Raw genomic sequence first — 17714 nt, forward strand, 5'->3', positions numbered from 1 at the left:
AGTGTTAGGAGTATTAAATGACATAGTGCATTTACACCACTAAACCCAGGCCCTGGTGTGTGGACAAATTCTTTAAAATTTTCAACAGGATCATATTTTCTATCATATGAGAAAAAAAAAAGCCTGAACTGATTAACTGTTTATAACTTGGTCATTGTTTTTCTTTACCACAATTTTTATTTCCTACTGCTCTTCTCCATTCCTTTCTGCTTTGGTCCAAATTGTGGCTATCCTGAATGGGTCTTATGCTTTCCTGGTTGCTAAGTCATTCCTTAAGAACTAAGATGCTTGCTCTCTTTACTTTGGCTTGACTGTTTTTGGGTTTAACCCAAACCAATGTCCTCTGTGTCATGTTCCAAGTAAAAAAAAAATTACTTTCTCTTGGAAATTTTTATAATCTTTGTTGTCTATATAACTTATATGGCTCTTGTTTTATGTTCTATTATTTTGTCATCATATTAACATTTTCTCTTCTAAATTTTTATAACCTTTGTTTCCTATATTACTCATATGGCTCTTATTTTATATTCTGTTATCTTGCCATCATATTAGCATATATCCTGTTCCCCTGATTAGACCATAAACCCTCTGGAGATACATATTTTATTTTAGATTTTGCTGCATCTTCAGTGCCATTTGGGCTTGTAGTTTGTGTTTAATATGTTTTTGGTTAGACTGAATTAAAAGTACATATATTCACTTATATATTTGTTATATTTATTTATATATACTTATATAACTTACATATTTATAATTATGTTCTATGTGCCCAGCATTCTTTGAGACTTTGTACAGACGGACAAAATAATTATTGCCTTCAAAAAATGACAGTGTTACAGTAAGCTAAAGTTAACATTTAATTAAAATACTTGACCATAGCTTGGTGACTGCTATAAGGAAGGTATGAAGTGCTATGAAGATTCAAAGGGGAGTGATGACATTTCAGGGGTATTGAGGAGAGTAGAATAAAGTTTCTTGGAAGAGGTGGCCTTTGAGGTTGACTTTGAATTATGATTAAGGTTTTGATGGACAAAAATGGGGGTGAATTACAGATTCAAGGGACAGAATTAGTGAAGAGGTCAACAGAGACTGGGGAAATGAACACTAAGACTCAAAAATGGGCCCAAGACCTTAAATCGAAGACTGAGGAAGTTCTGCCTCAGGGACACAGAATCACAAACTTGGTTCAAATTTCAGAGCCAGTGCAAGCAATGGTATGCAGGGGTTGAACATTTAATGTGCACCAATCAGGCTATGCTCCCCAAGTGTAGTTTCTTTGGAGGCTGAGAATGATTTGCACCTGCTCTTTTTCTTTTAATAATGTGGACTCTCCTACCATCTGATGTGATAGTGGGCATAAAGGAAAAGATCCCTTTCCTCCTCTTGGGGACAGAGGATTGGTTGGATTATGGCCAGTCTCTCTTGTTTTAAACCCAAATCAAATTGAATGTGTTACTCATGGGTTTCTAACTTTGCCTTAAATCAGTAGTTATTCTTTTGTTAAATAATTTGCCCTAGATTATTTCTCAGAAAAGTTGGAAGCATTTTTGTGGAACTGTTTCAACCATCTTCCTTAGCTCAACCCCGTGCTTTTCACTGTCAACCTGAGGCCCAGGGAGAAGACCTGTATGGTAGTCAGTCTGTGGAGGGGATTGGATCACTGCCTGCCTGCTTCTCTTTGATACTATTTAATCTGGCCACTAGCTCGAAGATTAACAAGTAATTTGAGAAGGCCCTTCCCTCTCATTCTGTTACTTCCTTCTGCAAGCTCAAGGGATGGTTCCCCAGAATTTAAAAATTATTACCAAGGAATAAAATCACGATAGACAATCCCGACACTTTCTCAGTTTTCAAGGGTCAGGTGCATCCTCAAATAGAACCACGAGATCTTCAATTTCTAGCAAGCAGTTGGGAGGACCTTCAAGCCCAGAGGCCCCTGAAGGGAGGGAGGCGGTTTCCACGGCAACCGGGCCCCAGAGCCGTTGGCTCCGTTGGCTCCCCCGGCTCCCTCCTCCACCTCCTGGTAGCCCAGGGTACCGCCGGACAGCGTCCTCCTGTGCTCCGCGCCCTGATTGGCCGTACAGGCCGCGAGCTGATTGGCTGCGGCGAAGCCTCGCGGGCCGGTGGCTATGGAGGCGGCGGCGGTTGATGGTTGACCGTTGGCACCGGGGTAGGGGTCGCCGCTCGGGCGATCTGCTCAAACCCAACCGGAGTGCGTGGCCTGCTGACGTTCGGCCTGGACCCCGCGGGCGAGACCTAGTTGGACTCCGCCATGCCGGCCGGGAGTAACGATCCGGATGGCGTCCTCAGCTATCAGGTAGGGCCCCGCCTCCCGCCCCTCCCAGGGGCTCAGCCTCCTCATCCTCTGCCCACCCTCCTTTCTCTGCCCCCGAGCCGGGGCTTCGCAGGCCACTCCCTGAGGGCGAGGGGAGGCCAGCCCGCGACACCAGGGGGCGCTCCGGGCGGTCGGGGATCGGGCCCGGGCTGCGAGAGGGTGACCTTGGGCCAAACCGGGAGCCGCATCCTTTGCGTGGCCAGCTGAGGAGCCCTGACGGCCCGCGGCCGGTGACCTCTGTTCTGCTCAGGTCCTCCTTGCTGGGAAAGAGGCTGGCTTCTGGCCTCGCGTCCTGCTGGAACGTGGGAGAAAGGATAGCCAGGGACCTTGCTCTGGTGGGGCAGGTCTCTTTGTGTTTTATTAATGGGGCTTTCTGGTTCCTTACTGGCTCAGAGGAAGAGCTGGAAAAGACTGGAGGCTGGGACCAAACGCTCAGCCTTGTTCGTGTGCATAAAACTCCCTATATTCCATGGCACAGACGGGCTGACAAGTTCTGGATAGCGAAGTGGACAGAGGCTGGAAAAGTGCTGAGGGGTCAGGAACAGGTGTTTACTTAAAGAAATGAAAAAACAGGTTTAAGAAATTGATAACTGTTGGGGTGGCTAATGTAAGGTAAAGCATTGGACTGGGCGTCAGAGACTGTAGGTTCAAATCTACACCGCCTCACATGGGCTTTGTGACCTTGAGTAAGTCACTTGCCTCTTTGAATCACATTTCCCCATCTCGTAAAATAGGGAAAAGAATACCTGCTTTGCTTACTTCACAGGGTGGTTTTGAGAACTAAATGAGCAGCTGTTTGGGAAGGGGCTTTGTGAAGTGATGTGGCAACCAGTATAGGAGAGATAACTCATTGACTTCTCACTCCCCCTTTTTCTGTGCCCATCAGGTGATGATATGCTTATTGATCTGCAAAGAGATATTGAAAGGAGGTCAGATACATAGTGGAGGGCTGTGAAGAGAATGATGGACCTACTCAGAAGGATGACAGGTCTTGAAACAAGGGCCACATTGATGTCAGGATAAACAGACAGAGAAAACTCTTCTTTGAGTTTGTAGCAAAATGGGTATCATTGGCTCACTCCTCTTTTGGCAATAGTTTGCTACTAGGTGATCCATAATTCCTTTTGCTTGCTCAATCAAAAAAGGAACAATATCTGTGATTTTGGGAAATCCTTCCATATTTAATACTCCTAAGGTCTACAAAGAATATATTCAGCAAAAAAAAAAAAAATTAAAAAAAAAAAAAAAAGAATATATTCAGCTTATGTTTGTGATACAGTGATGGGCAAAAATAGGCAATGTTCTTGCCCTGCTGGAGTTTCCCATTTAGTGTGTGTGTATAATCATCTTAATCAAACAGTCACACAAATAAATGTATTATTATAAACTGTGGTGAGTGCTTAGAAAGAAAGATATGCAGTGCTGTGAATGTGTATCACAATGGTTCCAGCTTTGGTCTCAGATCAGAGATTTTGCTAAGGAAGAAAATTTGGGCAAAGATCTAAAGAATAAGTGTCAACTGAGGGAAGAGGGTGATCAAAGGGCTTTGGAGACAAAGAGAACAGCAGAGGGGGCCCATCGGGTTCAAAGATCTGAAAGAAGGCCAGAGTGGCTGGAGCCACAGGGAGCAAAGAGGTGAATGGTGTGAGATGTACTCCAAGGTCATAGCATACAGAGAGCAGGAGAGAGAGGAGCCAGAGAGAGAATGAGAGCCGATGAGATTATGATCAGATTCTCCTCCGGAAAGATTTTCTGGCTGCAGTGGGGAGAACAGGCTGGAACGAACGTGGGGAGACAGTGTCCTTAATATGCAGAATGTGTTCCAGTTGTATTGTCAGGATCATAATAACCCCCAGGCTTCTGTTGGTGCTCTGTGAAACTGATAATTCCTGAGTGCTTCTGGGGTAGGACAGAAAGTAATTATATCTTTTACATCTAGTTCATGAAACTCGTGGGTGGTGGGGTGAGGAGAGAGAAAAAAACAGGATGGGAACAGCAAGACCTTGTAAAGGCTGAGTCAGGTGATGGGCAAATGGGTACTTGAGATAAGATACAGGGGGGAAAAGAAATGAGGATAGAAAGAGGAAAGGAAATGGAGGTAATTTGGGGGAAACAAGTCAATCAACTGAAAATTACCAACAAAACCTCCTGTATGCCAGCTGAGCTGTGTGGAGGGGAGATGGACCTTGCAAAGTGAGCTGGTTGTGTACTTGATATAAACAGAAATTGCAGGCATCACATCTACATACCGTGTGCTTAGGCTGTTTCCTCTGGTTTGGACTACTGTGCTGACCCCTGACAGGTCCCTCCGCTTTCTCTCCTGCTTTTCCTTCTACAGTCCACTTATCCTGTGGCAGCTAGAGAGAGCTTTTAAAAACACAAACCAGATGATGTCATATCCTATCTTGAAACTCTTCAGTGGCTTTCCAGTGCATTTTATTTTTTTATTTTTTATTTTTTCCTTTCTTTTTAAAAAATTTTTTTCATTTATTTTTATTAGTTGGAGGCTAATTACTTTACAACCCAGTGCATTTTAGAATACAATCCAAACACCTTATCACGGCCTCCCAAATTTCATCATGACCAGGGCCTTGCCCACCTTCCCTGATAGCCTTTCCTACTCTCTCACCATGCACCCCTGCATTGGCTCTCTTTCTCTTTCTTCAGTACAACCAGCTCCTCATTCTACAAGAGCTTTGTTCTTGTTGTTCTTGTGGATTTTCTTCTACCCAAATCTTCTTGTGACTCAACTCAGATGTCACCTCCTCAGAGTAGCTGTCCTTGGTCTCCACTCACAGTTACTCTCTTTCATATGATTCTGCTTTAGTTTTTATTCATTTATTTTTGTCATACCATGTAGCATATGGGATCTTAATTTCCTGCCCAGGGATTGGAACCCGTGACTCCTGCATTAGGAGTGCGGAGTCTTAACCACTGGACCACCAGGGAAGCCCCTGATTCTGCTTTACTTTCTTAATAGCACATATGACTTATATGATATGGTCTTGTTTATTATCTTTTTAAATAGAAGCATTATGACAGGATGGACTGGGCAGAAAATCTTTTTGTCTACACAGTGCCTGGAATAAAGTTGATGTTCTGAGTGAGGGAATGACTTTCCTGTATCCACAGCCAGTGTGCCTCTTCTTAAGGAGCTCATGGTCTTGTCAGTATTAGCCCAGAGTCTGAGATGACCATTGCTTTATTACATTCCCCATTTAAAAGTCACCCATTTCTGCTATTGTGTCTTTGCTCAGGTGTTCTAGCTGGAAAACTTCCCCTCTCCTATCTGCCTAGAATATTCCATTTTAATCTTTAAGGTCTGGCTCTGTATCAGTGGGCTTCCCAGGTGGCTCAGTGGGTAAGGAATCTGCCTGTAATGCTGGAGACGCAGGAGACTTGGGTTTAATCCCTGGGTCAGGAAGATCCCCTGGAGGAGGGCATGGCAACCCACTCCAGTATTCTTTCCTGGAGAATCCCATGGCCAGAGGAGCCTGGTGGGCTACAGTCCATAGGGTCACAAAGAGTTGGCACAACTAAGCATGCATGAGCACTGTATCACTATCAGAATTTCACTTAGTCTTTTCTGCTCACAACACTCACGAAGTCATATTACTTCTTCCACCCCTTACTTGTGAAATCTACATGTTCATCTCTGCTGCTACCCTGCCAGCTCCTTGTGAGGTTGTTTCTGTAAGTTAACTCACGTGAGTGCATGCCATGTGCCAGGCACTGCGCCTAGTGCTTTCCATGCGGTGTCTCAAGTCTTTCAATAACCATGAGATTTACATGCCCTTCTTATCCTTATTTTCCAAATGAGGAAACCAGGAGGTTAAGTAACTTCTAATAAGTGGCAGAGCCGACCCTCTCCACAGAATGTGCCCTTAGTCTACATGACCATAACTTGTGCCTCTGGCGCCTAGACTGGTGCCTGGTTCAGAGTGAGCACTTGAACATGTTTGGGAAGATATGTGTGGCAAGGTGTACAAAGGATATATTAGAGTGAGAAGAGCTGGGATGATGGAGGACAGATAAGTGGCTGCTGGTAGAATTTAGAATGAGTTAATGAAGGCCTGAATTATTGAATTTTGATGAGATCTCTGAAGGTGTTGGGTTCTTAAAGGGCATGATAAGAGTGGAAGAAGATCAGACAGCTTGAGGGAGAATCTCTAGTTTGGAGTGGAACAAGGGACATCTGTAGCTTCAAATTCTTCCAATCAGCACTTTCAGAATCGAGCAGAATTTCTGGAAGAGAAGGCTACAGAGGTTGAAACTGTCAGCACATGAGCCAAGTGGTGCTGGGAATCTCAGGGAGGCTCAGAGAGGGCTCAAATGGTAAAGGGAGGTGCAAGTGAATTAGGGCAATTACCAAGGCTTTTATGTGAATCAGGCCAGCTCAGACTGGGAAATTTTGTAGAAATCTTCAGAATAACAAATCCTGGTGAATGGGTGATAATTGGGAAACTTGGCAGATGGCAAGAGAGGCACAGTTCATGTTTAAAGTGGACCTGGAAAAACTCTCGGGCCTGGTAGCCCTGGCCCGTGTTGGTGCATGTCTACTGAGTGAATGCATGCATGTCTCTGTAGAGAGCTGGGGACTTCTGGGTGTCATGGTCAGTTCATGGGAAGCAATCAGCACGTATTTGCTGAATGTTGTTGAGCAGAAGTATCAACCACAGCAGCTTCTCTCACTGCCTTGCAGTGTACATACCATCTGCACGCCTCCAGCCTCTCCCACCTCACACTAGCTCTTCCTTTCCTGTGTGGGAATTGAGGGACACATGAACATTCTCTTTACCTGGTGCTATCAGCTCTACTGGGGAACTTCAGTAGGAGAGGTGTGGGCTTTCCTGCCAAGCAGAGAATTGAGGTAGGCTGGGGATACAATTCAGGTTGCAAATTTACTTTCTTGTGAACTTGTAGATAATTGTCTTTGCTCATGGTTTGCCTTGGCAGGGTGGACAAGGCTCTCAATTAAGCCTATCACAATGGTAATCAGAACACAGAAAAGCAACATGTTTATTCTAAATCTGCTGCTAGGTAACAGCAACAAATCTGAGATAATGGAGAGGTTGGTTGTTTCCCATAAGGTAGTAACAGGTTTACCCTAATCTTGCTAGTTAGAAAGCCATGATGTATGTATTCGTGTCTGTTGCTGCCCTAACAAACGACCACACATTTATTGGCTTAGAACAACACAAACTGAGTATCTTACAGTTCTGTACTTCAGATTTCCATCATGAGTCTCACTGGGATAAAATCAAAGTGTTGGCGAGGCTGTGTTTCTTTCTGGAGGCTCTGTGGGAGAATCTGTCTCTTTAACTTCAGCTTTGTGAGGCTGCCTGCATTCCTTAGCTCACAGTTCCCTCCCTCAGCAGTCAAAACCAGCAACACAGCATCTCTCAGGCCCTGCTTTTGTCATCAAACCTCATTCTCTGGCTCAACTCTCTTATCTCCTTCTTACATTTTAGGGATCCTTGTGGTTACATTGAACCCATGGATAATCCAGATAACGTCCTTATTTTAAGATCCACTGATTAGCGACCCTACTTCCATCTGCACCCTTAATTCCCCATTGCTGTATAAAGCAACGTATTCTTGGGTTCCAGGGATTAAGATGTGCAAATCCTTTGGGAGCCATTATTCTGCAAGCTGCAATGTGCTTACTAGTAAATTGTACTGAACAGGAGTGACTCCAAGTGGGGTTCAATAAAAAAGAAAAATCACTGAGAAACCAGAGTCACTATGCAATTTGAGGACCCTAGCAGCCTGCTGAAGAGTCAGACTAGGAAACTTGTGGTTGTTCAGGAGCTCATGGCCCCTGAGAGGAGGACCACAACAGCTGCATACAACCTCATGGAACCCCCTTTTCTTACTATCTATTGTCTGCATCCAGTGAGGAAGTCAAACTGAGGGCATTAGAGAGTTGAGGATCTCAGGGTCAGATTCAGTGATGGGGTCTACAAGGAGTCAGAATTCATAAGCTTTCTGGACAAAAAGGAAGTCGAGAGTGAAAAGATGGAGAACTGTATTGGAACTCTGGTCAGTAAAGGGAGTGTGAAGTATAAGGTTTTAAGAAGATAACAATGTGACAATCTTAAGCTGTTTTCACTGTGGACATTGATCCATGATAGGTGACTTGAGCTCTCTAAAATGACCAGGTTCTTTGCTTTTGGCGATGTTAGTATATGATGTTAATACATTATAGTATATAATGTTAATACAGAGAGACTTGAGTTGGAATTCTTCCTGTCTCAGCCCTTGTGAGATCTTCCTTAGCCTTGATTTAGGACTGTTGTGAGGGTTGAGATGATATATGTAAAGCACAATGCTAGGTATACAGTCAGTTCAGTTCAGTTCGGTCGCTCAGTCGTGTCCGACTCTTTGCGACCCCATGAATCACAGCATGCCAGGCCTCCCTGTCCATCACCAACTCCTGGAGTTTACTCAAACCCATGTCAGTGTTCTGTAAATATTTGTTTCTAATATTAATTATAGAAATTCACCTTGCTGATTAGAAACCCTGAAAGTCAATTCTGTGTTTGATTTAAAAATGGTTGTGTATCAGAACTCAATCAACCCTTGACTCTTATTGTTGTTGGGCGGGTGGGGTAGGAGGCTGTTATCTGAAAACATTGGATAAAAGATGAAAGGGGTCTTTGAAGGTGAAAGGGTCTGAGGCTGACTGCAGGAGAGGAAGCAGAGCTGAGTTTGGCAGGACTGCCACCTCGCAGGACCAGAGTGGAGCCACAGGGAGGGGTCAGGGAGAGGGCTCAAGGTGGGCTCCACTGCCTGCTGCAGCCTTTGTGGTTGCTTCAGGGATCTGGGGCCCTTATGTACGGCTCAGCCCCGCCTCTGCCTTTTAATTTGCCCATTAACTGTAAGTGAGAAGCTGGTCTGCTACTCAGCTATAATTCATTCATTTTCCAAGGCTCATAACAATGCTTTCTTTCTCACAACGTGCCTTGCAATTTCAATGTTTTAATGTGTATTTAACCCTGTTAGTTCCTTTTATCTTACTTAATCCTTCGGGTAGGCACCCACATCAATTCACATTTACATTGTGAGTCATGGTCATGAGTCAGGAAGATGTACAGAAACCGGGTCGTTTCTCCAGTTCACCCTTCTTTCCCTCCCCTCCTCCTTTGCTTTTTCTCCTAAACTTATACAATGTGGTTCTCATGATGCTAATATTTTCTGAGTCACAAGCACCCCTGAGAATCTGATGAAAGCTATGGAATCTCTCCTAAGAAAAATACACACTTGCACCTAATCCTCTGAGGCCCATTCATAGGAATCCTGGAAATTCATGATTAAGAAATCCCCTCTGCCTTAAATAAGGACAATATCAGAGGTTCATACTAATCAAATGGTGAGGAATCTTCAGTAAGCACAGACAACTGAGACTTGATGTTCCTTTATTTTCATGTTTAATGATTTTAAGCAAAGCTTAATATGTTTGAAATTTATCCAACATTTTAAGGATATTCCAAAGTAGAGAGACTTGAAAAATGAATCATCGTGTATCCCATGATCTGGCTTCAACAATGAACAGACAGCCCATCTTATTTCATCTATGTCTCTACCCAGTCTCCAAATCCCAGACATTGTATCATCTCATCAGTAAAAACTTAAGTATGTATTACTAAAGATTAAGGACCCTTTTTCTCTTTTTATGACATGACCACCATATCAGAATACGGGCATACCTTGGAGATACTGCTGGTTCAATTCCAGACCACCACAATAAAGTGGCTACTGTAAAGCAAGTTGCACAAATTTTCTGGTTTCTCAGTGCATATAAAAGCTATGTTTATATTCTCCTGTAATCTATTAAGTGTGCAATAGCATTATATCTAAAAAATGTACATACCTTAATTAAAAAATACTTTATTGCTGAAAAATGCTATCCATCATTTGAGCCTTTAGCAAGTCATAATGTTTTTGCTAGCAGAGAGTCTTGCCTTGATGTGGATGGCTGCCTATGGGTCAGGGCAGTGGTTGCTGAAGGTTGGGATGACTGTTGCAGTTGCTTAAAATAAGACAACAGTGAAGTTTGCCACATCCATTGATTCTTCCTTCCAGGAACAATTTTTCTGTAGCATGCAATGCAGTTTGATAGCATTTTACCCACAGTAGAACTTTCAAAATTGGAGCCACTCCTCTCAAGCCCTGCTACTGCTTTATCAACTAAGTTTATGTAATATTCTAAATTCTTTGTTGTCATTTCAACAGCATCTTCCCAGCATCTTTACCAGGAGTAGATTCCATCTCAAGAAGCCACTTTCTTTGCTAATTCATAAGAAGCAACTCCTTATCTGTTCAAGTTTCATTGTGAGGTTCTAGCAATCCAGTCCCATCTTCAGGCTCCACTTCTGATTCTAGTTTTCTTGCGATTTCCACCACATCCACAGTTACTTCCTCCTCTGAAGTCTTGAACCCCTTAAGGCTTCATCCATGAGGGTTGGGATCAACCTCCTCCAAACTCCTGTTCATATTGATATTTTGACCTCTTCCCCATGAATCATGAATGTTCTTAATGGCATCTAGGATGGTGACTCCTTTCCAGAAGATTTTCAATTTACTTTGCCCATACCCATCAGAGAAATCACTCTCCATAGGCACTACATACATTATGAAATATATTCTTAAATAATATGACTTGAAAATTGAAATGACTCCTTGATCCATGGGCTACAGAGTGGATGTTGTATTGTTAGCAGGCATGAAAGCAACATGTCATTGTACATCTTCATTAGAGCTCTTGGGTGACAAAGGGCGTTGTCAGTGAGCAATAATATTTTGAAAGGAATCTTTTTTTCTAAGCAATAGATCTCAACAGTGCTTGGCTGATGGCGTTTGACAGTAGTTCTCTTTTCTTTGGTAAGACACAGAAGGTGCATGAACATTTATTCAGTGACTTTAGACTGTGATTAACCAAGCTAAATTAAAGTAACAAACAAGTTGATTTTCAACCTGAATTTCTCAGCTGATTGACCTTGCTCTGTACAGTTTGCTTTTATAGTCTTAGAGTCAAGAAATCAATCACCCCTCCCTCCCCCACTTCCTCCAGATTCTGTGTTCTGTGCTGTGTCAGGCGTCTCTGGACAGTATTAAGCGTTATGATTAGTTGGCCCCTGTCCTCTGGATTTTTACAAACCTGTGGGGAAGCCAACATGAAAAATTATTCATGTATATATATATGGGTATACATGTATGTGACGTTTTATGAGGAAACATATGATGATATGAGAAAGTTTGGAAAACTAACAAATATTCATTTATCAAAATATATTGGATACTATAATTAAAAAGACACATGTACCCCAATGTTCATTGCAGCACTATTTACAATAGTTAGGACAGGGAAGCAACTTAGATGTCCGTTGACAGATGAATGGATAAAGAAGTTGTGGTACATGTATATACAGTGGAATATTACTTAGCCATAAAAAGGAACCCACTTGAGGCAGTTCTAGTGGATAAACCTAAAGCCTGTTATACAGAGCGATGTACATCAGAAAGAGAAAAATGAATATTGTATATGAATGCATATTGTGCAATCTAGAAAAATGGTACTGATGAACCTATTTGCAGGGCAGGAATAGAGATGCAGACATAGAGAACAGACTTGTGAACACAGTGGGGGGAGGAGAGAGAGGGTGGGATAAATTGAGAGAATAACAATAAAACATATACATCACCATATGTAAAATAGATAGCTAATGAGAAGTTGCCCAACCTGGTAATTTATGACAACTTAGAGGGGTGGAATGGGGTGGGGGGTGGGAGGGAGGTTCAAGAGAGAGGGGTTGTATGTATGCTTACAAGTGATTCATGTTGTTTGGCAGAAACCAGCACACCATTGTACAGCAAGTATCCTCCAATTAAAATGTATTGGATACTTACACACACTGGACATGGTACTAGGTGCTAGGTCATGGTGCTAGGTGGTCAACAAAAGATACAGTACCTACCCTGTTGGAACTTACCGGAGTGCAGGCTCCTTACAGTGGTAAACGACTGTGTTAGGCTCTGGGAGAATAAAAAGACGAAAATACAAGGCTCCTGCTATCAGGGAATTCACAAATAATAAGTAAGTCTGAAATAAAGATGAGTTTTTTTCCACCAAGAAGTTATTCTTCAGAAAGGAATTGACTTTTTATGAACACCTTTACTACTTAGGTGGAAATGAAACTGACATGCTCTGGAAAATTGACTCAAAGCATCTATGGTATTGAGGAAGACACTGATGTTAAAGATGTATTGAAGGTTGTGAATAACATTATTTTATAAAATGTGAGAAAAGTAGTGTTTCTAAGTTAGCTGCTATTTTATATATCTATAATTGCTCAATTTTATTGGTAAATATTTTAGTACGAGTACTAAAAGATTAAGATTCTTTTAAAAAATAACCATAGTGTCACCTAAAAGAAAAAATAACAATTTGCGAAAATAACTCTTTGCGACCCTGTGAACTGTATGGCCTATAGTTTGCCAGGCTCCTCTGTCCATGGGATTCTCCAGGCAAGAATACTGGAGTGGGTTGCCGTTTCCTCCTCCAGGGGATCTTCCCAAACCAGGGTTGGAACCCAGGTCTCTTGCATTGTAGGCAGATTCTTAACCGTCTGAACCACCAGGGAAGTCCCAAAAGGTAAAGATTATTTAAAAAATAAGCATAGTACCACCTAAGGAGAAAATAACAATTTCCTTAATGTCATGAAAGAAAAACTTCCAGTTGTCTCAAATGTCATATTCTTAAAAAATATTTTATCAATAACTAATAAGTTATTTTGGTTAGTTTGTTTAAATCAAGATTCAAATTAAGCCCACACATTATGATTGGTTTGTTGTCTCTTTTGACCTATTGGTTTTAGGTTCCTCTGTCTCTGTCTCTTTGTCTTCTTACAATTATTTATTTAAAAATATTTTTATTTATTAAAAAAAGATGGTGGGGAGAGGGTTTATTCTATAGCTGTAGAGTTTCCCACAGTCTGGATTTTGCTGAATATATTCCTGTGGTGTTGTTTTTCCATGGAACAGTGTTTCTTTGTATTTTCGGGAAATTGATTTTTGGGTGTAGCGTCTTGATCAGATTCAGGAACAATTTATTTGGTAAGATTACCTCATGGGTGGTGATAAGGTCTCCCATTAGGAGGCATAGTGTCTGGTTGTCTCTTTTTGTGGTGTTAGTGGCCTTGAAAATCAATGCAGTCCATTAGGGATTGTAAAATGGCAATGTCCTAATGCTAGCATTCTTTTTTCATTTATTCTTTTCTATAATAGGAAACTTCTCTCATCTACTCTATGGTATCACTCTAAGGTACAATTTATATAGGAAAGCCAGGATGAATTTTTACGAGTTTGCAAAATAATGAATTGGTTTGCTAGTATTGGGGCTTCCCTCATGGCTCAGCTAGTAAAGAATCTGCCTGCAATGCAGGAGACCTGGGTTCGATCCTGGGTTGGGAAGATCCCCTGGAGAAGGAAACGGCTATCCTCTTCAGTATTCTGATCTGGAGAATTCCATGGACTGCATAGTCCATGGGGTCTCAAAGAGTCGGACATGACTGAGCGACTTTCACTTGCTAGTATTGTGCTTCCCTGGAGGCTTACATGATAAAAGAGTCTGCCTGCAGTGCAGGAGACCTGGGTTGGGTCCCTGGGTCGGGAAGATTCCCAGGAGGAGAGAACGGCAACCCACTCCATTATTCTTGCCTGGAGAGTCTCTTGGACAGAGAAGCCTGGTGGGCTACAGTCTGTGGCGTTACAAAGAGTCAGACACGAATGAGTGACTAATACTTTCACTTCACTTTTTCACTTGCTACTGTTATCCTCCAATGTTGACCAGTTAACTAATTTTTAAAGTGACATGGTGAGCTCATGGATTCAAACATATCTGATATAGTCAATCTGTTACAGTTATCACCCTTACTGATGCTCAGATTGTCCCGTGTTAGTAAGTGCCCTGTCTTAAGTTGGACCTTGTATCCTTTTGACATAAACCTAGTTGTCTTTGAGTGTCTTTTAGCACAAAATGGTATTTTAAGAGACCACAGTCTAGGTGCTAATGATTCTTATTGCTACCGACTGATAATTTTTTCTAGACATTTTTTCTGGACAGAGCTAGGAAATAGAAATTTATAAATTTGAAAATATTTAAAGTTATAAATATATCATATATATATTCTTGTTGATACTTCCAATTCAAATTCAGGACTATATAGTTTTTACTTAACTTCTGCCTTACAACTGTATCTCCTTTCACCCCTGCTGAGAACCCCAGGTCTTAGTCACACTGAGAGCGCCAGGGTAAGTTCACATAATCATTTACTGTATTTCACAGTACAGAACAGTCTCCAAAAAATAACACCAACACTGTAACCAACAATATGACAACTAAAAAGCAGTTTCAGATCTTTTCAAATTCTTTTTGTCCTTAGGGTATATGTCACTAAGGATGTTCAGTCAGTTTATTATGTTTTAAATTTATTTGGAATAATTTCTCTTAGAATAGTTATGCCATCGATTTGGCATTTATTTCCATTTTCTGGGAACTGTTTTTTAAATTTTTTGTTTTTTTTTAATAAATTAATTTTGTTTTAAAATTTTCAATGTAAGTCATCTTCGAAGAAGTTTATTTTCTATCCTTGTCTTCTTTACCCCATTGCCTCCTTCCTCTGTAGGTAACTACTTAAAAATATCCCTTATGGCTTATTCTTCCTTTATATGTTTTTTAAGTATAAGCAGATATTTTTGTTCCAACACCCTTTCTTAGCTAAAAGTTAGCAAATTAAACAGTTTTCTCCACCTTCCTTTTTATTTTTTAAAACATAGGGGACATAGATTATGACTATAAAATAGTAAAATTGAACCTAAAGCTGGAATGTTGAGCAGGATGGAAGGATGGTGAGGATTTGGTGTGTTGGAGAGTTGGAGACGAGCCTGTTAGATGACCAGACAGTGTGAGCAAAGACATGAAGATGGGAATGTGTGTGCTCCCCATGGGGTCAGAGAATCTGGCTGGAGTTGCAGGTTTGGTAGAAGAAATTGACTGGCAGGGAAATTAGCTAAGATCTTTTTTGAAATAATTCCAGATCTGGTAAGGGTCTTAATAAGGTGTAGATGCCATTACATTTATTCTTTTAAAAAAAATTTACTGAACACCTCCTATGTGAAAAATCCATCGGGTGTTGGGGAAACCATGGTGAGGAAGACAGATATGGTCCCTTCCTAAGAAGCAGAGAGATTTCATTTCTAAGGAGAAATACAGTGTACTTTGGGGGCATATAAAAGGAGGGTAGTCAGGAAAGGCTTCTAAGGAAGTACTTTTAGGCTGAGATTGGGATGATGAATAAGTGTTAGCTCCTGGTGATAGAGGTGGGCTTAGCAGGGAGAGGGGGATAGTTCTAGGCTCAGGGAAGAATGTGAGTGTGATTCCAGAACTCAAAAAAATGTCCACTGTGACTGGAAGGGCAGGAGAGTGGGCGATAGAGAGGATGAGAGTTGAGAGTGAACCTGAGAGAATTGCAAAGGAGGACTTGATAAGAAAAGGGAACTGTAAAAAAAAAAAAAAAAAGAAAGAAAAGGGAACTGTTTCCTGGGAGGTATACAATGGGTACTCAATACATTTAATGGATGAACAAGTTTGAAATTTCAAACGTGGGCTAAGAAATCCTGGAGCCGAGGAGCCATGGGTAGGAGTAGGTAAATGAGCACAGGATGTTATTTTAGAAGGAAGATTCATTGGGTTTTAGACACATGGATCTTGAGGCATGGCATCCCAGTGGCTTGCCAAATACTGAGCCTCATAGCTTCAGTATGCTGTTGAAATTGCAAGACTCAAGCATGGGAAACAAAAGGTACAGTGCTCATCCTTGGGAATTATGGTTGGAGGAAGGAGATGAGCCTTAGAATGGGGCAGAGGAGCAGGATGGAGTATTTCATGAACAAGAGTGGTAAATAGGCTTCATGCTGCAGAGAGGTCAAGGAGACCAACACTCTTTTTGGCCATGCCATGCAGCTTGTAAGATGTTAGGTCCCCAACCAGGGATTGAACCTGGGCCCTTGGCAGTGAGAGTACAGAGTCCTAACCACTGGACCACCAGGGAATCCCCTCAAAGAGACCAACTTATACCAAATGAGGCAATGTGGTTGACACCACTTGCAAAATTCCAATACATTGTGCAGACTTATGGGTAGAGTATGGAGGTGGGAAAGACATGGGATCCATAGTTACAAGACCTCAGCTCAATCCTACTTCTGCCTTTTACCATGTTTCTGACCTTGGGCAATAATTACTTAAAGTTTTCCGGGTCTCAGGCTGTTAATTTATGAAATGAGAAAGAGTGGCTGCCATGTTTGCATCTCAGAGTTATTGTGAGGTTCAAATTGAAAATATCTGTAAACCATTGGGTTTTCCCCTTCAGTGTTGCATAAAGGGTAAGGCAAACACACAGTACTTGAATGAAAGTTTGAATGAATGTATGAGTATTACTGTGGCTACTAATTTATGTTTCAACAGAGACCAGATGAAGAAGCTGTGGTGGATCAGGGTGGGACCAGCACAATTCTCAACATCCACTATGAGAAGGAAGAGTTGGAAGGTAAGCCCTGCTGTTACGTGTACTGAGGGAAATCAGTGAGAGGCAGTCTGGTGGGGGAGGAGCAGCTTTGCTCTCAGGAGACCTGGGCTGGAGTCCTAACTCTGGCTCACTAGCTGTGAGACCTTGGGGGAAAATCACTTTATTTCCCTTAGCCTCAATTTCCTCATCTCTTAAACAAAAGTAGACATAATACTACCTGTCTTACTGTTAGAATCTAGTAAGACAGCTAGTGAGACAGTGCTTTGAGTACAGTAAAGTCCAATGTAAGTACTAATAAATGACCTATTCCTTGAGAATGTGAAGCACTCAGATCAGCTTATTGATTCTTGATGATTGCTTAGAATCAGTAAGCAAAAATTACAGATCTGTATAAAACACAAACACAAATCTATACGAAAGAAATAAAATACAAATAGTTTTAAAAACTCAGTTTAAACATAAAACCTTATTTTTATCCCATTTCCAATGTTTGCTTTTCCCTTTAATACCCATTTCTGTCTGGTGTTTTCATCTAAAGAAGAGGGAACACACACATACACCTGTAGTATATTTGCTGAGGGTCCACAGCACAGAGCTGTATAAAAACCCACTGAAGTGGAAGGGAAGGAAGAGGCATTTTATTTTATTTATTTATTTTTTTGGAAGAGGCATTTTAATTGACCTGTTCCGTCCATCTGTCTCTCTGTCAAGGCTCTTCTCCCCTCCCCACCCCCAACTCCCCACATGACCATCGTGTGCTGTCCTTCTGCTTTCCTTTTTCCCACAGAGCCTAG

At 41.7% G+C, this 17714-nt stretch overlaps 1 protein-coding gene and 1 non-coding gene across 2 annotated transcripts in view; one reads left to right on the forward strand and one right to left on the reverse strand.

Annotated features, from left to right (window-relative positions):
* Positions 1 to 2107: 2107 nt before the first annotated feature.
* SLC4A8 (solute carrier family 4 member 8) overlaps positions 2108 to 17714 on the forward strand; it is an 80248-nt gene continuing 64641 nt past the window's right edge. The window contains exons 1-2 of the mRNA XM_043447147.1: positions 2108 to 2317; positions 16860 to 16941. Coding sequence (XP_043303082.1) covers positions 2273 to 2317; positions 16860 to 16941 — 127 coding nt within the window. The 5' untranslated portion in view covers positions 2108 to 2272. The remainder of the gene's footprint in view (positions 2318 to 16859; positions 16942 to 17714) is intronic.
* Positions 16374 to 16446, reverse strand: TRNAE-CUC. Its single transcript has one exon. It is a non-coding gene; the product is annotated as a tRNA-Glu (tRNA).

The sequence above is a fragment of the Cervus canadensis genome, chromosome 25 (assembly GCF_019320065.1).
Source record: "Cervus canadensis isolate Bull #8, Minnesota chromosome 25, ASM1932006v1, whole genome shotgun sequence".
Lineage (NCBI taxonomy): Eukaryota > Metazoa > Chordata > Mammalia > Artiodactyla > Cervidae > Cervus > Cervus canadensis.